General features: G+C 49.6%; 1 protein-coding gene across 1 annotated transcript in view; it reads right to left on the reverse strand.

Annotated features, from left to right (window-relative positions):
- Positions 1–20,000, reverse strand: part of LOC133118415 (PH and SEC7 domain-containing protein 1-like) — a 30,636-nt gene that overhangs the window by 10,502 nt on the left and 134 nt on the right. The window contains exons 2-7 of the mRNA XM_061228419.1: positions 18,198–18,656; positions 10,655–10,840; positions 10,341–10,421; positions 9,785–9,897; positions 9,219–9,277; positions 8,987–9,076 (exon numbers count right to left, since the gene is read on the reverse strand). Coding sequence (XP_061084403.1) covers positions 8,987–9,076; positions 9,219–9,277; positions 9,785–9,897; positions 10,341–10,421; positions 10,655–10,840; positions 18,198–18,656 — 988 coding nt within the window. The remainder of the gene's footprint in view (positions 1–8,986; positions 9,077–9,218; positions 9,278–9,784; positions 9,898–10,340; positions 10,422–10,654; positions 10,841–18,197; positions 18,657–20,000) is intronic.

The raw sequence follows: 20,000 nt of genomic DNA on the forward strand, positions 1-20,000 counted from the left end.
CTGTTGCAGTAATTACACATAAAACACATTCAAATAGAAAATAGAGCCTTAAACGGACAGTGAGGGGAGCATCGCATAACAGATTTTAAACATCAACATAACACAGCTATGCGTCACAGTAACATTAACACAGCGCATCGTTTAGGCACGCGATGAGGGTTCGCAGCTGGAGTCTGGCGACGCACTGCCTAACAGCGTGTGGGTTTAACCGAGAGCACGCAAGACAGCGGGCGCTTCAAACACCGGGCGGACTGCCGTGTTCTCAGAGGGGACTTGAACTAACAGCCTTCTGGTCATAAAGCCCAGCTCCCTGGACACGACCCCAGCACTCTTGCCCTGACAGAAGCCACTTGTAAAAGCACACATGGAAATACACTTCAATATACATTACATATATGGACTTTTTATATCTAAGTTTAAATGTATTTCAGAGCAATGCTTTAAAACATAATATATAATATCAATGGGTTCCAAAAATTGGAAAATTTGACCATATATTTTAAAGAGTTGAAATATATCCTTCTGATTCTTGATATGCTTCATTTATATACATATATAAATATCTATTTACATTTATAATACCCCATTTCCGTGACAGTACAGGGACAGAGAGAGACAGGGCTCTACACAGCCGAGATCAGCTACAGCACAGCGACTGCACACTGACTGTGGGGCCATCAGAAAAGCCTCTCACCCCTCTTAATCCATGAGTGGAAATGAGACAATGCATATATAATGCATAATGAATCACACTAATCTGTGACAGACACGGGAACAGTTATATAGTTCATGGGCAGCAGTATCATAGAAAGTACCAGAAATCACAATCTGAGGGAACAATCACAAAGTGATGTGGAAGTGAGAAGAAGAATGGAAAAGTACGGAGAAAAACTGACAATGAGCAGCAGTGTGTAAATGAGAGGGAAATTAAAAGTGTTTTTAAGTGCTCGATCACTCCCGTTGCCCCAGAGAGGCTGGTGGCAGAGTGTGTGCTGGGACAGAGAGTGCCAGGGTGCGGTTATGGTCATGGTCGCGGTCGAACTGGTGCACTGCAGTAGAGTCTCAACAAGTGTTTTAGTCTTGCAACGAGACTTCAAATCCTATTTTTGTCTCTCAATAGCTTTCAGTTACGTTAAGCGAAATACGATTTAAAGTCCAAATATAAGACTAAAACGCTGGTCGGGACGGACTCGTTTCGGGGCTTTTGCAGGTGTACCTTCTTCTTGCGGGCCTGCGGGTGTCTCTGGCCGTCCTGGCCCTTGCCCAGCAGGTCGGGGAACACCAGGGGCTTGAGGGAGCGGGAGCGGGGCGTGCGCGGGTAGCGGAAGGGGTCGGTGGCGCGGAGGTCGCGGCCGCAGCGGACGGAGCAGAGGGAGCGCGAGCGCATGCGCCCCGTGGAGTGGAGGCTGTTCACCCCGATCATGACCGCGGGTCCCAGGCGCCTCGCAGGAACAGGGGAGGCTCTGTACGATTCCCTTTCCCGTCTGCTGTCCCAAAATCGAGCCCTCTGCGAGGGCGAAGCCTCGTCCCTGTCGGGCCGTTCACGGGCAGGCGGGGCGGAGGTGAGTCCAGGCGCTGGCGGGGTGGCAGTTGCTCGGAGAGGCAGAGGAACTCTGGGACTGTGGAGGAGACCCTGGAGAGCAAAGCCTCGTTCTTCACCGGTGCCGGGGCGACAGTGACTCGGGGTGACCGTTCACGGTCAGGCGGGGCGGCGGTAAGTCCAGGCGCTGACGGGGTGGCAGTTGCTCGGAGAGACAGAGGAACTCTGGGACTGTGGAGGAGACCCTGGAGAGCGATGCGGGACTAGAGCTCTGAGCAGCAGGACCCCAGTGAGTGAATAATGAAACGCGGTGTATTTATAATGCATGGAGAACAGCAGCCCGGCACTGAAGAGGCACGCGTGTCCGTATGGAGGCACGGAGCTACGTCCGTGACTGACGGGTAAAGGGACGTTTCTCCTTCACTAATGAACTCTGTTATGATCCGTCAGCCGGCTCTCCCAAAGGCCGCCCGTGTGATCAAACACAATCATCTCTAACGGTCCAATTTACAGTCTCCACGGTAACCCACATCCCCAAGGTCCGACTCTTCACTACAGGAATGTGACAGTATGATTTGACTCGCTCTCTCGCTGACTCGACTTCCCTCTCCGTTCCAGACTCACCAAACGCTCACACAAGCCCAGATGATACGAGAATCAGCACGGGAGCGCACACACACACACACAAGCGGTCACAGATGTTCGGTGACACCTGCACACAGGTGCAAAAGGACAGCCCACAGCAGCTGTGAAGAGATGTGAGTGCACGCCACACACACACACACAAACACACACACACACACGTGCTCAAAGACAAAGTGACGTGAGCGGGTGAGAAGGAAGGAACGGTCTTCCACACACTCCGAGGCTGGGATTCCAGCACCCCCACAAAGACGCCTTACACCCAGTGAGGTACAGAGGAATTTCAGAAAAAAAATTTCCTTAAAAATGTGAAAATGAAAACCCAGAGGACAGCAGGGGGTGAAGCCGGGCTGGGGAGGTAGAGCGTGAAGCGCAGGTCATCCCGTCCGCCGCTGCCCACAGGAGACGCGCTCCCTCAGAGCGGAGGATCCAACCGGACCTCCCGTCTCAATTCCTCAGAATCCCACAAAGTCTCTTTGGAGGAGAGATAATCCTCTGTTCCCGCTCCACGCGTCTGTGTGTCTTTTTATTAAACGGGGGGAGAAAGACCCTCGGCTCTGCGGTCACGGAACGTGCTCTTGGTCTCGGCCCGGACTCCCTCCAGCCGCCGTCTCTCTACTGCAGAGGAGAACTGTCTGAATCAGAGCGAGCGAGACCTTATGGGGGCTGAGCTCTCCCTCTCCCTCTCTCTCTCTCTCATTCACCCCCCCTCTCTCATTCTCTCTCCCTCTCTCCTCTTTCTCTCTCTCCCCTCATTCTTTCTCTCTCATTCTCTCCCTCCCTCTCACACCCCCTCTCTCGGTGTAACTGAACAGCGAATCAGGGGGCCGCCCTTTCATCCCTGGCCCCTCCCCCTTCATTAGAATTCACTGCTAGCCTCTGTGCTGAGATGAGAGACAGGTACAGAGGGAGAGAGATACAGAGGGAGAGAGATACCAAGAAAGAGAGGTAGAGAGGGAGAGAGGTATGGAGGGAGAGGTAGAGAGGAGAGGAAGAGAGGTAGAGAGGTAACGAGGGAGAAGGAGAGGAATAGAGGTATGGATGGAGAGGTAGAGTGGGAGAGAGGAGGAAAGACGGATGCACCCACAGAGCAACACGTTTAAAAACCAACTGACAACTGACAAAGGCACACCTCATGCTGGAATCTGCAACATGCATGAGTCCTGCAACCAAAATAAATAACATCACACAAGTAGTATGTTCAACAGCCATGACTCACGCAGCCAAAAAATGAAAAGACCGTCACACTGGCATGTCCAACATACATGACTCGTGCTACCAAAAGAAAAAAGTCACACTGGAACAGTATGTTCAGCACACGTGACACTAATGAAATGACAGTCGCACTGGCATGTTCAATATTCAGCTAATTAACAAAAAAATTGAAATAACAATGCAGTTCCATCATAGAATATTGGTCTCCCATCCAAGTATTAATCCAAGTCACAACCCAGCTCAATGGCCATGACAATGAGGGGGAGATGCACAAAGAGGCATTAAAAAGCAAGTTCTTATTTATTTTAAATAAGCTAAGTTTACAAAAAGACAACAAATGTTGGGGTGTGAAAGTCAGGGCCGTCACACTAAGACCACACCTTAGCTTAGCTTCAGCAGTTTGCCATGAGAGGGCGCTATGGCTGTTGACATACAGTAAAAGCTCAACGGGGCTCAGATTAGGAGGCTCATTAGACTGCATATACAGATGATGTCAGTGTCATGCTCCTGAAATCATGAGACAGTCAGACACACATGCTCAGAGGATGTGAACATTGTGATCTGGAAACACCCAAAAGGACAAAGATGTTTTAACATGTGGTGAAGATGATCACTCTCCACTGTAAAGAGGGGTGACCGTCAAAACCAGCCTTGCCTTCTAAGGGGGTGAGCGCACCCAACCATGCCAGGAAAATGGACTCCATTCCGCATTACACAACCAGTACGATTCCCGCTACCAAAATCAACTGAATACAGAAACAGACTCGGTTCGAAATACCATCTACATGCAATCTTTGTGTTTTGGCCTTTGTTGCTTGGACTGTCTCCCTGGGCTATAATCTGGCCAAGCACTATGGTTATTTGTACAATATATTCCCTGTTACTTCCCTTTGAGCATTTAGTCTCACTGTAAGTACTGACCCCAGGCCAGCAGAGGATGTCCCCCCTCTCAGAGCCAGGTTTCCTCAAACTGGGCTTTTTTCGTGCCACTATTTGAGTGTGTTTTCTACCCTACTTAATTTTTGCTTTGCTTTTTGTTTTTGGGTGGAGGAAGGGGTTCAGACTTTTCCCAATTTACCGATTTATTGTTGGCCTATTTTTCCAAAAAGCATCGCTGTAACAGTGTCACGGTGTATTCCTCACAGAAACAGCCGAGACCAGGAATCAAAGCTACTGTCCATGCACGGGGGTCTTTGAAGACCGCGGGAATAGAAGAGGGATCAAATAATTGACTTATTGATTTGCTGCTCTGTACAAAACCCAGAACTCTTTGCTAGCATGTTTTTGTTTAAATGAGCGAGTCACTCGCAAAACAATATATCAATCACATGTAGGGACTAGCATGGCAGGTTAATCGCTAACATGTTTGACCTAATTAACCAATTTTGTGAAGAATGTTTTTTGAGCATTCCTGACGAGAATAGTGCAAACGCCGAAGGTTGGGATAGGGAGGTGGGGCGGGGTGGGGAGGAGGGGCGGGGTGGGGAGGGGCGAGAGCAGGAAGGAGCGGGCTGGTACGTGCGTGGGTGCAGGAGAGAGGGTGGGAGAGAGAAAGAGAGAGGGAGAGAGAGAGAGAGGGAGGGAGAGAGACATTGAGGACTCTGACTGAGGTCATATACATTATATATACAAGCTGCCAGACACGTCAGAAACAGCTCAAATGGAAGCAGCAGCTGGTTGTCAACTGGGTTAAGGGTGGAGGCAGTGGTGGGTCTGTTTTTCCCCTGGTGAAGTCCCTGGAGACCACAGAGGAAGAGTGAGGAGTGAACACTGTACTGCATCGGCTGCCAGGCCCTCGACCCCTCCCTGTACAGTCCCTTTCTAAAGCTGAAATAACCAAATAATCATCCAGCCATGCTTGAGTTCCAATTTGATTATCAAGCACAAGATATATGTATTTAATATCGGTTGTATGGAGCATGTCACCAAAAAAATAAAAAGCACAGTGAAAGCGAATAAAAATGAGCAGAAATGTAATTACTACAATGTGCACATAACAGCACGTTTATATTCGCATACCTGGTATATGCTAACAGGATCGGAGCCCTGAAACAGTGCTGTGGGGTTGTTTCACCTTCAACCGAAATTAAGGTATTAGTTTCGATAATTATGTGTTCCTCGGTTTATACGCAGCACTGAAAATGATATGCTTAAAAAAATCATAAGCGCATCAAATTTCATTTAAAATCCCAGCCCTCGTAGTCAGGCGATTATGCCCCTGTGCTCATGACTCAAGCAGGGGAAAACCCAGCCTCCTGCCCGTACTGTCGCTGATGTCATCAGTATGAGCCAGCCAGAGCCGTTTCCCTTTGTTCTCCTGAGACCAGTAACACTAGCATCAACGGTTCAAACTCCCCGATTCCTGCCCTGAAGGGTGGGCCATAGCCGTACCTGGGGGTTTTATCTACAAAAAACTAAACTGGACAGACAGTTTCAGCATGACAGGAGTATTACTGTGTCAAAAAACGCATGTCGCAACTGGAGGGCACTAACTCCTAAACTGTCATGTCATTGTGTGAATGTATATAATGTGGTTCTAATCCCGGTGTAGCCACAATAAGATCCGCACAGCCATTGGGCCCTTGAGCAAGACCCTTGACCCTGCATTGCTCCAGGGGAGGATTGTCTCCTGCTTAGTCTAATCAACTGTACGTCGCTCTGGATAAGAGCGTCTGCCAAATGCCAATAATGTAATGTAATGTAATATATAACATGCAACAGATTGGAATGTTTCAGCTTAAAAGGGTATGTTAAGGGATCGATGTTAAGAACACAGAGTATCGTGTGCATTTATAGAAACTGTGCTCCTACAGTCTTCCTCTGAGCCTATCCTCGCCTCCTGTGTGACCTCTGACCTCTGTCAGAACTCCCCGTATGGTGGGAGGACCTGAGGGAGCACTTCACTTTAGAACAACAGAGCCGGAGTCTATTAGTGTCCTCATGACGGCGGTACAGGACACAGCAGCCTCAGTCGCAGGCCCAAGCACTGTAGCAGTGAGCTACAGCAGACCAGCTAGAGTTCCGCTCATTTATCACATCATTTCTCAATACATTTTCCACAAAACATTGCATTATATTCCATTTCCCTAAAGGAAGGAGTGTGGGATGTTTTTGAATTCTAACTGAAAAATATTGGTCAGAACGATAAACACCCATTTCTTCTGCCCCCCCTGCTTGTAGCACAGTCACAAGCTAATCTGTCAGTTATAGAGTATGCTGACACATGTCAACATTATGCTGATTATGGCGATATGATGCATTGCAAATCAGTCGCCGGGCGATGAAAATCCACCCCCACATCACCCAATAAAACAGGAGATATTTAGTCATTCAGACACCACCTCAACCTCCAGCACCAAATGCAGCAAATTTAATTGGAAGTTTATTAGGCCCATATAAAACCGTAATTAGAAATTGACAATGCAGCTTGACAGCGGCCAAGAAACACGGCAGTTAAAATGCTTTCAAATCAGACGTCCCTCCCGAGCCTCTAGTCGTGTGGCTAACGAGTGCTTTTCCGGAGCGAGGACGAGGCAGAGAGAGCCAGCGCGGGAGAACTAGACTGTGATAAAGAGAAACGGAGAAAGAGAGAAAGAAAGGGAGGAAGGAGGGGGCAGAGAAAGAGAGTTAGTGAGGGAGACAGAGGCAGAGATGTCCAGAGAAGCGCACTGATATCACTACGCGGGACGATGAATACTTCGCTGAGAGCCTGGGGGGGGGGGGGGGGGGTAGCCAGGCTCACACTTCTGTGAGGAACGCTGAGGATTCTGGGATAGAGAGGTGGGAGGGAAAGGGCCAGTCAGTGTGAGGGGGCGTGGCCTGGAGGGAGCCCGGTGGGTATGAGAGTAGGCACGGAACAGCGAGGGAAAAACACAGGCCCGGCTTCTGCAGCCGCGCTGCGATTGTGACGAGCAGAGAGCGGAGAAAAAAGAGAATGGAGTGGGAGATGAAAGTTCTTGGAGGGATGGAGAAAGATAGTGTGGTTTGCCAGTGGAAAGAGAGAGAGAGAGGGAGGGAGAGAGAGGGAGAGGGAGAGAGTAACTCAAGGGCACTGGACAACACCTCCAGCAGTTATTGCACTTGCAGTAATGATATTTAAACCTAAGTTGCGGATCTCTCAAAGATGATTTCCAAGATATTTCAGATGCCGAGAACAAGGCACCCGAAAGAAGTGTCGGCACCCCAAGGGCGGCACAGTAGGCACAACCTGTTACACCAGCGTCCTCCTTTCTGCTCACGTCATCTACTTATTCCCTGTCTTTCATTGCACAGCACATACATTAAATATATTTCAGTGTTGATAAGGTATGCATAATAATGGATGAATGAAATGCAATGTCAATCAGTTCAGCATTCTTCAGACACCTATCAAGGACAGGGTCATGTAAAAGAATTCTGCCATAACTAGAGGTGCGTATGGTGAGATACAGCAGCCGTTTAAGATGGCCGCTCTAACTTCACTACAGCAGCCGTTTAAGATGGCTGCCCTAACTTTACCACAGCAGCGGCCCCGTGACTAATGCATTGACACTATTTTTACTCCTCCTGTAGGAAAGCAGGATAAGGTCTGACCTGATCCTCAGATTTATGGATACAGGAGGAGGTTCGGCACTGAATTCAACAGCACAACTAGGGCACACAAAGTTCTGAATTCTAAATGGCCACCGCATTAGTTTTACTACAAGCAAAAAATGAAACATCCAAATAACCCCTCGTTCCACATATTGGGTATATTCAACAGTACCACAACATTTAAAAACAGAAACAGGACTATATTTCCCTTTCAACAGAACATCTGAACCAAACAATATAGAACATTTTCCTTATTGAATGAGTCCACTCCAACTCCAAGAGAACGCCGCCATCTAATGGTCGGCTGATGAATTCAAAAGGTTTTGTGCCCCAAGTTAAGAGCCTGGATTAAGCCAACGATTGTCGTTAACCTTTGCTCTCAAATTCAGTTGTTTTGCGTTTCTTTCCCTCAAAAAGTCAAAGTGTGGTGAGTTCCAAAATCACCAAACCAAACTCGCCAAGCCACATACTTGAGGAGTGTTTACATTTACTCAGACTGAGAGTCTTTAGTCATTTGTTTGTGGACAAACGTTGACCGAATCCGGGAAAGAGCCTCGGGGGTTGTGAAATGTGGAAACTGACCGCCTTGGGCAATGATGACCAAACCAAAAAACCCCAAAAAAACAAAGTCCCTGATTTGCCTCTGTCTGCGAAACAGAGGACACCACTGATATCTGGCACTACAGCGGCCTCACGCGACACCTCCACAACGTCAGAGAAGCGGCAGTGATGTGGGATATTCACTGCGGTGGGCGGTGGGCCCAGGCCCTCAGGAACCATCTGGAACATTCTAGCCACAGATGCAGGTTGACAGGGAGGAAGAGAAATGGACCGGGCTGGGGGGGAGCCATAAATCAGCGTATTTTTAGAAACCAAGAAAGTGAATCCATCAGTACACTTTGATGAGTCACTGCAATGTCCTTTAATCGTTCCCAACAAGTGGTTATGCTGTGTGTGTGTGTGTGTGTGTGTGTGTTTGTGTGCATATTCATATGTGTGTAAAAGAGAGCCACTGACCTTGAGAAGCTCCTTAGGGAAGTCCTGCCCATTATTGAGACCTTCCAGGTTCCCAATGAACTGCATGCAAGACATCCTCTTCCCAATGTTCTGGAGAGGAGAGCACAGTGGGTCTACACTCACATCACTGGAGTCTGCACTGACCCATCCACTGTGTCTATAAAACCCCGGAGCAACACAGCAAAACCCCCCCCCCCCCCCCCCCCCGGATCTTCTCCCCCCCCAGACTCACGTGGCCGTGCAGGTCCGTGTTCAGCAGCATCAGAGCACAGGTCAGGGTGTGAACGCTGTCTGAAACACAGACACACGCACACACGCACGCACACACACACACACACACACACACACACACACACACACACACACACACACACACACACACACACACACACACACACACACACACACACACACACGCACACACGCACACACACACGTCAGTCAGGTCAACAGGCCACCACAAGAGCTGCTGTCTCTGGTATCAAGACCACATGTGGATAATCAGGACGTAGTTGTGTTCTAACTGAGAAACCCATTGACAGATCAGTATCCACATATGCACACACACATCTATGCACATTCACATGCATGTACACACACTCACACACATGCAAGCACACGCACGCACACACACACACACACACACACACACACGCATGCATGCACTCTCTCACACACACACACACACACACACACGCATGCGCATGCTCTCACACACACTCACACACACGCATGCAGACACACACACACACACACACACACACACACACACACACAGGAGTTGTGCAGTCCTCCTACCTTCAGACGGGATGCTGTGGGGGTTGCAGTGTAGGTACCTCCTGGAGAAGTGGGACAGCACCCTCTCCCTCTCCTGCGTCTCCCCCATGAGAGCAAACTCCTTCAGGAACGCTCTGCAGCACCGAGACACCGGCCAAGCGCTCAACAATTAATACATCTCCTTTGGGGCGACATTGGCTCAGGCGGTAAGAGCAGTCGCCTGGTAGTGGGAGGGTTGTCGGATCGATTCCACCCTGGGCTGTGTCGAAGTGTCCCTGAGCAAGACACCTAACCTCCAAAATGCTCCTGACGAGCTGGTTGGTGCCTTGCATGGCTTTGGATAAAGGTGCTATATGAATGCCAACCATTTACCATTTTTTACCGTACACAGTGAGAACATGGCCTGAGATATAACACTGTTTGCCACTACTTCTTTCTAAACATTGATATGTCCACAGGGCTTATCATACTTCCCTGTATTAGAGGAACCACACACAAAAAGGTCCAAAGTATAAGCATCTGACTGTTCGTATTAATATGCAATAACGAGCATTAGCATTAGCATCCAATCACTTACCTCAGTGCCTGATCCAAAGTCAGCCCCGAGAAGTTGAAAAAGCGCAGGTATTCCTCTGCCACCATGCGGCTGAAGTCATTGCTGTAGACACACAGACAGACACATGCAGACAGAGAGGCAGACAGAGGGACAAGCAGACAGACAGACAGGCATATGAGGAACATGGAACTCAGAGACATCCATTAGCTGTCGTACAGTAGATCGATCTCAAAGGTTCACCAGGGATACGGGCCTTCAGAAATTCAGAACCTCCTCTTCCCTCTCCAGTAAACATCGCCAGCACCCAGACCCGGCCCAGGCTCTGTGAAACTCACTTCTTGCTCAGGTGCCGGGCCACGTCGGACTTCTTGAAGCCGTCCAGGCTGAAGAGCCTCTTGGCCAGCCGCTTGGCTGCCTCCAGGTCGGCCTTGTTGCCGTTGCTGAGTGTGTCGGTGCTGCCCAGTCGGTCGCTGATGTCCAGCTCCACCTCAGAGTCCGTGGCCAGCCGGGGGGGCCTTTCCCTGTGGGGGGGGGGGCAGTACAAGGGAATCATGGACAATTTCGCACGGTGGTATAATGGTACACCCGCAAAAAAACAAAACGTAAGTTTGAATAAGTATTTTCGTCTTATTTTTACACAATGGACTTATATAATCTTATTTCCATCATTTTTTGCTAAATAAGATAAAAACACATCAAATAGCTGATGACTAATTCCAAGATGTGCCAATGGGGTAAGAAAATCTTTACTCCCGTAAGTCTCATTACGAGACTAGCACATCTTCTTTTTTGCAGTGTAATTCAGAGGTTGCAGGTTCGATTCACAGGTGGAGCACTGCCGTTGCTTTGTCTGATCAAGGTACCGTACACTCCCAGAAGAAAGGGGTGCAAAAGGCTCCTTTAAAAACGGTTCCGCGATGGAGACAAGCCAAAGAACGCTTTTCACGCAGCGTATGTAAGCTGAGTTGCTTCCGTAACTAGCTACTGTAGCTGCACAAATGCGTGCCACAAAAAGTTGAACTCTGGATAAGTGCATCTGCTAAATTCAGATGCTAAACGTTAATATACCGAACCAGGGAGAGACACTTAAACACACGGTATAATTAGGCTGCTGAAAGAGGCGGTAACCTAACCTTTGTATTACTGTAATCAGAGATATGCTGACTATAGAGAAACTGGGCTAGTGGCACTTTTAAATGCTAATGCACCACACAAGGCCCTGCACCCACAGCCTTTCTGATGTCAACAAGAACAGACTAGCCGCGAAGCCGCATAAACACAGCAGCACTCCAGCTAAACTTCAGCAGCCATTTTTCCAACCCCCAAACTGTCACTGCGCGCCCTCCCTCCCCAACTGTCACAGGGAAAATGAATGAGGACCGAATGTTCTTCTGTTTCGGGCTCTGCGCGGGGGTCCCCAGTGACAGGGGCGAACCGCGCGCACAGTGCTGCGTGTTCCCGCTTTTCCGCTCCGCTCTGAGTAATTTTGACGGCGCCTGGCGGTAAAAATTCCCGTTCGGGGCACAAACAAAGCGGTTTCCCGAGCGGCCTTGTTTCTATTCCTGGCCCGGGAAAAAGCGCCGAGGAGCACGACTGCTCATTAGCTTTCTTTTTTTTGCTACAAATCCCGCTATCTTTCTACCACTTCAAAGCGCGGCATGCCAGATCTTTTTTAATCTTCCCTTTGCTCGCTCTCTTCTTAAACCTCCGTTGCGCTTCTTTTCAGGAGTTCAGAAGAGCAGCCCCCTCTCAGTCTCTCCGGCGTTAGTTAAAATCTAAGTGCCTTGCGCCGCGTGTATTCACCACGGAATGGCTTATTCTGTGAGGACTCCTCATCGGAGGATAATTAATCCTCTGTTAATGAGCAGTGTTCAGACTGCTATCAAAAGGTGAACGACATTCTCGCACGCTAGGCACGCAAATTCATATCCGCGGTTGCCAGGGTGCAGTCTGGCTACTTCAAGCTGAAGAGGGTCTGGGTCAGCGCTCTTTAACCTAGACGCTGATGCCGGGACAGTCGTCTTCACACACACAGACCGAAGCGAGAAAAAAAAAAAAAAGCAATTATGTATCTGGTAAGTCTGGTTCCGCATTAGTGCACAAAAAGAGCTTCAGCTCAGAGATAATCCAGACGCTGATTAGTCATAACATTCCCGCAGCGAGGGAGAAGAGAGTTTCTGTTTTAAATTCTGACAGGGCTCCAGACGGAGGAAGGGTTCCCGGGAGGGGGGAAAGAGAGAGGAACTGTTCCCAAGTCTTTCCTATCCTGGGGTATCTCTTCCTGGACGGCAGCTCTGTTGCGAGTCGCTGCGGAGAGTGAGCGTTCGGCTAGCGGCGCTCGGCTCGTTCGAGGTGAGCTTCCCTACCTGAGCAGGGGCGTGTTCCTGGGGGACAGTATCCCCCGCGCGCTGGTGAGAGTCGCTCCTCCATCCAAACTCCCAGAACGTTTTAGATCCCAAGAGCAGAAGAACGACATGCTCCAGGCCGCTCGCTCCCCTCCCCGCGTGTGTGCGCTTGGTTCATCCCGCAGGCCTAGCAATGGCCCCTTCCCAGCAGGATGGTCCACCACAAAAGAGGTCGGAGGGAGGGGGGGAGGTGAGGGGGGCCCTATTTTGTTTATTTTTGAAACAATGGGCTCATGATCCACTCCACACACACACAAAAAAAAAGAAAAGAGACTTGCAGACCCTTTCCGGCACATTCTCCAGGACGTGGAGAGAGGCGGTGCGCAGAGACAGACACAGGCAGACACGGCCCCGCTGCAACGCCCCGGCAAACTTTTAAACAGTTAAACAGCTAGTGTTTAAAACCGTTTACTGCACCCAGGACAGAAGCTAAGCTGTTATTTTCTAAAACAATTATACACGGGCAACCGCAATCACCTCAAATAAATAAAGAAAAACATGTATTTATACATATGGGCTGCCACTGACACACACTAACACACACCGGGTGCATATACACATAAACACACAAACATGTTGCACACACACACACACATTGGTACGCAACCATGCTCACAGACATTCAATCATGCGGGAGCGTATTCAAGCACTAATGAATACAGATCCTGGGGTTCACATGTACACACACACACACACACACACACACACACACACACACACACACACACACACACACACACACACACACACACACACACACACACACACACACACACACACACACACACACACACACACACACGCTGACTAATGCACACAGACACACACACCCAGACAGACAAAAGGCCAGCTCTTCATATTCACCTCAAAAGCATATCCACTGGCAGGAGTAATTAACCCTCTTTTGTAACAATAATTTAGTCATTTGGAATATTTTCCCAACATTCCAAGCGAGTGTTCGAGAACTCCTTTGCCAGTATTGATGGTCACTTCAGCATTAGGTTGCTCAGTAAAGGGTTAAAGTGAGCTCAAAGGGCTAAAGTGGACCAGTCCTTTGGTGAACATCGTGCTACACCCGTAAGACCACACTGCCACAGCCGCACAGAACCCACGCCGCTGTCCCAAGCCTCCTGAATAAACCCCGTTCCTGTAAATCAGGTCCTGAAAAGCCGCTAAAGCTCTCATGCTAAGAGCCATTCATCGCGGGAGCCCAGCGATATGTCGCAGTTCCCTTTGTTTGAACGGGCCTTTTCAAGGCCCGCGTTCCCGGTGTAATCCGAGACCGGCCTCACCCCCCTGGTTACCACAGCTGCACCGTGTGGTGCCGGCGTGGAGCTCACCTGCAGGGGACAGGCAGGCTCAACACACCTGCTGCCACATGTACAGCAAAAACCATAGAATAAGCCACTCCAGTATTTTTATCTTACTTTTTACGAAATAAGACAAACATATTGCCAATGAGGTGGCATTTCAAGATTCGCCAGCAGGGTAAACAAACTTGTCAAGTAACTTAGAATAAGATAATACTGTCTACTTGAGAGAAAACAAGATTTTAAGTCTCAATACAAGACTAAAACACTCGTTAAGACTGACTTTTTTGCAGTGTGTTTTTCAATGGAGAGAGAAAGAGCATGTATTTCATTTTAATAACACATTTCTTCTGTTGAATTTTGCCGTGCAAACCTCCGCTTGCATAATGCCACATTTAAATACCGCCTTGTAAATCTGTCCATAATTATTTGAAGTAAACTTTCTTTATCCAGGGTAGGTTGACTGACACACATGCTCTTTTACAGCAACCACAAGCAGCCTAACCTGCATGTTTTTGGATTGTGCGAGGACCCAAAGCAAAGCCACTGAAACTGTCCTGGACCCTGGAATTCCGCATCCCGACAATTTGGCCACCGAAACATTCCGTACACACTACGAATCCCACCGCAATATCGACCTGAGCACAAAATCCGAAACCACGACCTACACTTCAATGGCCCCGCTGGAGGTTAATCATTCCACCTGTCTCAGACGAAGCTGGGATGAGCTCAGCACCCGTAAATCACACACACACACACACACACACACACACACACACAATCAGCGCACTCTTCTATAGGAGTGTATCAAGGGTCAGACACAGTGCGATCTCAATCTTTACTTTTTAACAAATAAACCTTTTCCCAACACAGACACACAAATACACACATTAAATAAAGAATAAATAAAGAAGTGTTAGTTGAAACACTTGTTTTATTTGATAACACTTGTTCTTGCATGTCTATATGAGGCTAGGAACAACCAAAGACGGTTGCATGGATGTGGACTGATTCACCACCAAGCACGTGCACAGCCACAGCTGAGAAGAACAAGGGAGACTCTATGATATCACATAACCCTGTAATGCTCCAATAAACCGTCTCACTCCCAGCTATAAACCTCAATCCACTTCCTGGACGACCTGCCCTGTTCGAACACAACCACACGCTCCCTAAAGACCGGAAGTTTCCGGGGGAACGGGGTACTCACCTCCGGCTTCTGGGGCGGGGGTGGGCGCGGGGGTGGGGGTGCTGGTGGGGGTGCTGGTGGGGGTGGGGGTACAGGTACCTGTCCTCCACAGCCCCGCCCCTCCAGCACAGCACGGAGCTCGCCATGGCGACGGCCCCCCGACCTCAGGGTGCCGGTCTGCAGCTGGGACCGGATCACATGACCCCGCCGCCACCGGCCCGACTGCCAGAGTAATCCCACAGTGCTCTGCTCCCGGCCCCACAGACACGAGCCCCCGGCGCCCCCTCCTCCGTCTGTCTGTCCGTCTGTCCGTCTGCCTCCTCACTCTCTATCCCCCTCTCCGTCTCTCCAGATGGGTGTGCCTCACACAGAGCTGGATCACTTCTCTCCCTCTCTTTCTGTCTCACTCACTCTCTCTCTCTCTCTCTGTAACGGTGCCTGCCCCCCCTCCTTTACTCCTCCCTCTCTTTCTCTGCTTCACTCACTCTTTTTCTCTCCCTGTAATGGTGCATGCCCCCCTCTTTACCCTTTCCTCTCTTTCTCTGTCTCACTCACTCTCTCTTTCTCTCTCTCCCTCTCTGTAATGGTGTCTGCCCCCCCCTTTTTACTCCTCCCTCTATGCAAACTTTTGAACGTCCCCTACTAACCTTGCGGTCACAGTACAACAAAAACCTGGCTCTCTGTCTCCCTCCCTCTCACTCCCTCTCTCTCATCATACAAGGTATGCACTTCCCTCTTTTGTGCCTCCACACACACACACACACACACACACACATTTGATATGAGCTTTAATACAGCAGCTATTGCATTACCACGGAAACAGCGAGGGGAACCGGCGGAGGCCAGAGAGTGCTGTGTGAGAGTGAGTAAACAGACACTGATAAGCACTGGTCGGCCGGTCTGGAAGCTTCAGCCACAGAGCTTTACCTCCTGTGTGTGCGCCAACATTTCAGACGGCTGAGGTCAGCCAAGTACTACGAACAACTCACAAATCCGCACATAAATCCTGACATCCTGACATTCTTCCTGACTGAGTACATTCAACTCCTACCAAAGGAACAGTTACTTATAAACTAAATTGTGCAATAATCATTTTTATGTCAGGTTATATTTAGTCTCACGTATCACAAGGACAATTCTTTGGCTTAGCAGAGATGCTTTCACAGGGTTGGTCAATGTGAACGTTGGACTGATACTGTGAAAAGGCAGTGTTTGGCAGTTCTCCTGTGCGTCTCCGAGCTTGCGGGACTCTGGCGATCAGAACCCAATCCTGTTACGGTTGTGTCAGACCGCGGCTTAGCAGGGAGGGCGGAGCCGCACACATGGGCCGGACTCACACACCACAGCCTCTCTTCCTCCTCTGTCTATTTTAAACCCTGAAATCACAGGGTCCAGGAAGTTAATCTCCCGTGTCCATGGTGACCAAGAAGGGCTGGCCGGGCTCCAGATCTGATTGGCTGCCACACAGGAAAACGAGTGCAGGTGGTGCAGCAGGAGGGCCCCAGCATACACTCACACACACACTCACGCTCGCACACTCGCACACTCGCACACTCGCACACTCGCACACTCGCACACACGCACACACGCACACACGCACACACGCACACACGCACACACGCACACTCGCTCACGCACTCACGCACTCACGCACTCACGCACGCTCGCACTTACACACTTACACACTTACACACACACACTCACTTACACACACACACACAAACACACAGACTCACTCACATGCATGAACGCACGTACACACACACACATATACACACAGACTCACTCACACGCATGCATGCACGTAAACACACAGACACTCAAGCATGCACACACATACTCACACACACACACACATAGACTCACAGACTCACTCACTCACACACATGCACAAGCATGCACACACACACCCACACACACTCACACACACTCACACACACTCACACACACTCACACACACTCACACACACTCACACACACTCACACACACTCAGGGGGCCATGGCAGGAGCAGAGGATATGACTGTCATAAATATAACTCATCAAATAAACTCAGAACTACAGGGCTTCTATTTTCTTCCCCTGTCTCCAAGTGGAGAGAAGCAATTAGGTAACTTCAGACGAGCAGTCCCAAGACTGTCCCGTTTACTCTGCCAGGACTCTCCATAGCTCTCTACACATCGGAATTACAACTGCTCTCCCATAGGCTCCAGAAAAATCTAAAGGTCTAATGAAGTCTGGATGAGTTCCAGATCTACATCACCATCGATAAACTAGTGACAGCAAATAAGAAAGGACCAGCGTACGACAAGAACAGACCAATCACCGCCAACACAGTCAAAATGAAAGTTATCCAGGCAAATCCAAGAATGAAAAGAAGCTGGCCCTCTCAGAACCCCACTGGGGTCCCCTGGTCTCCCACGCCTGCAGGGGGGGGGGCAGAATGGTCAGCAGGATTTGGGGTTGGGCGTTTACTCGATGAGGGATTGTTATGAACAGTTGGCAACTGCTGTCATGAGCTTCTGATTTCATTAACACTGCAGCCACAGTGGGCAGCTGAGTGAACTGAACAACAGGCCTCTGACTCTGGGCAAGTAACGGTTAATTCCCACTTCCTGAGTTCTATCAGAATAGATGCGGCAATACTCATTGCGGTTGTATAGTGCCATCTAGTGGCACTTCTCACAACAACAAAAAATATGCCTCTGAAACATTTCTACACTGCCTTCAGTTTAATGGTCTGATGCAAGAGGCAGCACACAAATTATATGATAAAACACTTTCTGGATTCCATCCTTGAATACTGTAACATAAGCACAGCTTTCAATAGACTTATACATATCTGAATGGCCTGAGGAAAGTGTCTCACCCATGTATTAAACCTGCAACCACCTACACACCTAGTTGCCTAACAACAGCATCACCCCCGGTTACAGTGGACAGTAGAATGGTCCAGCCTGCAGTGTCACGCTAACCTGGAGGGGCGTGGCTCCCGATTGGCCGCCGGCCTGTCCCCTGGGGGCGTGTCCTCAGAGGTGCTGCTGACGCCCTCGGTGGGCGGGGCCTGGGTGCAGTCGGAGCTGCTGCTGCGGTCGAGGGCGTGGCCGGGGGCGGAGTCGGACAGGCTGGGAGGCTCCCCGGGCGCCAGCGGGGCGAAGCTCAGCTCGATGATCTTCCGGGCGCTCAGGCAGATCTGGCCCTGGATCTCGGGCGTCAGCGTGGGCAGGTCGAAGGTGAACACGGGCTGGCTGGAGCTCAGGAGCTCCTCGCTGTCCAGGCTGCTGTACGACGTGCCCTTGGCGCGGTGCGACTCCATGATGCTCTCAAAATGGCGGCTGAAGGTGTCCAGGCCGTCCTCGGACGTCCTCCGGGGGCTGGGCACCGCGATGGGCGACTTCAGGGCCCCGTGGCAGTCCGACACGCTGTCCAAGGGCCTGGAGGACAAACAGCGTGAGTCACCACAGCACACGAGCAGAGCAGGCGTCAGCCCTGAGAATCTGCTGCCTTTCAGCACTCACGAGATGAAGCGCTAATTTATTGGCTGAAGAATCCACACGCATTCCCTCATCCAGGGCCTGATTCGGCTGCTGAAGGATACGGTCCTGGATGAGCCTGTAGACACTGAGCCCCCCGGCCCCCAAATACAATTCAGCTTCGACCCTGAGCTACAGTGGAATGTCTGCAAAAAGTACACTTCCACACAATGCCAGGGTTACATAACTCCCAATTATAACCCTGATATAAACCTGTGTAAACAGTGAGCTGAGAGCATGCATTTGCCTTTGTCACAACAAAAACCGAAGATGAAGCAAATACATCTGCACATGGCTTTCCAGCCCACAGAGAGGAAATGCCATGTCACTCAGTTGGGCTGGCATTGCTTTCTTAAGTCTTCTGTAAACAGACGTCTCGAAGCGAATGGAAATTTCCCAGGCTTTGTCGTTACTTACTTTCTTGAAACCGAAAACGAGCTCAAACCTACCAGCGTGACTGAAAATCATCCTTGGAGTTTCGCTGCGTTGAATGAGTGCCTTAAATGCCAGCCAAATACTGAAAGATGTGATCAACAGCAAACTGCGCATGCAACAAGACAGCAGTGGTATGTTTTGGCCCGCAATTACAAATGAGGAAGATATTGACTCCGGCTGCAATTCAAGGGCAACAGCAGCAACATAGCATCCCATACAGCCTTGTTGTATAATGTTTATTATATAATCACTGCATGGAATAAAGACTATTGCCAGGTCAGGAATCCCTGTGGACATTAAAGTATCATATTATGCAAGTGATTTGTTTCATGCATTTCTCCAGACCCACTTTAACCCTCCCTACAACACACAAGTGGGTCCCAACCATTACAGCAAGAGCTGTGAGTCGGCAGGTGTAACGACGCAGGACTAAGATGGCGGCAATGTCACCTTACTTATAACGTACAGAAAAGAGCTCCACAAATCACGTAGTGGATTATGTCGGCAACAACCAAATGAACTGCAGCAATAGTGACTGGTGGAGGCTATTTACCCCAGAGATTGAGGAAATATAGCCAGAAAGTGTCCACCAGTCACCTTCAGTGATGGTATATATATTGGTAATTGCCAACAGAGCCTGATCTTGGTGGACCTCTGCACTGTCCTCTATGAGCAAGATGGCATCACGGTCATCATACCCCTATTTTACCATCCCTTGGATTTACCAGGAAGTAACCAAAGAGTCTTAACGAATCACCATCAGCCTTGTTTGATGGGTCCTTACTAACATACTCAGTGATTGGTGGAGCC

This window comes from Conger conger, chromosome 18 (genome assembly GCF_963514075.1).
Source record: "Conger conger chromosome 18, fConCon1.1, whole genome shotgun sequence".
NCBI lineage: Eukaryota > Metazoa > Chordata > Actinopteri > Anguilliformes > Congridae > Conger > Conger conger.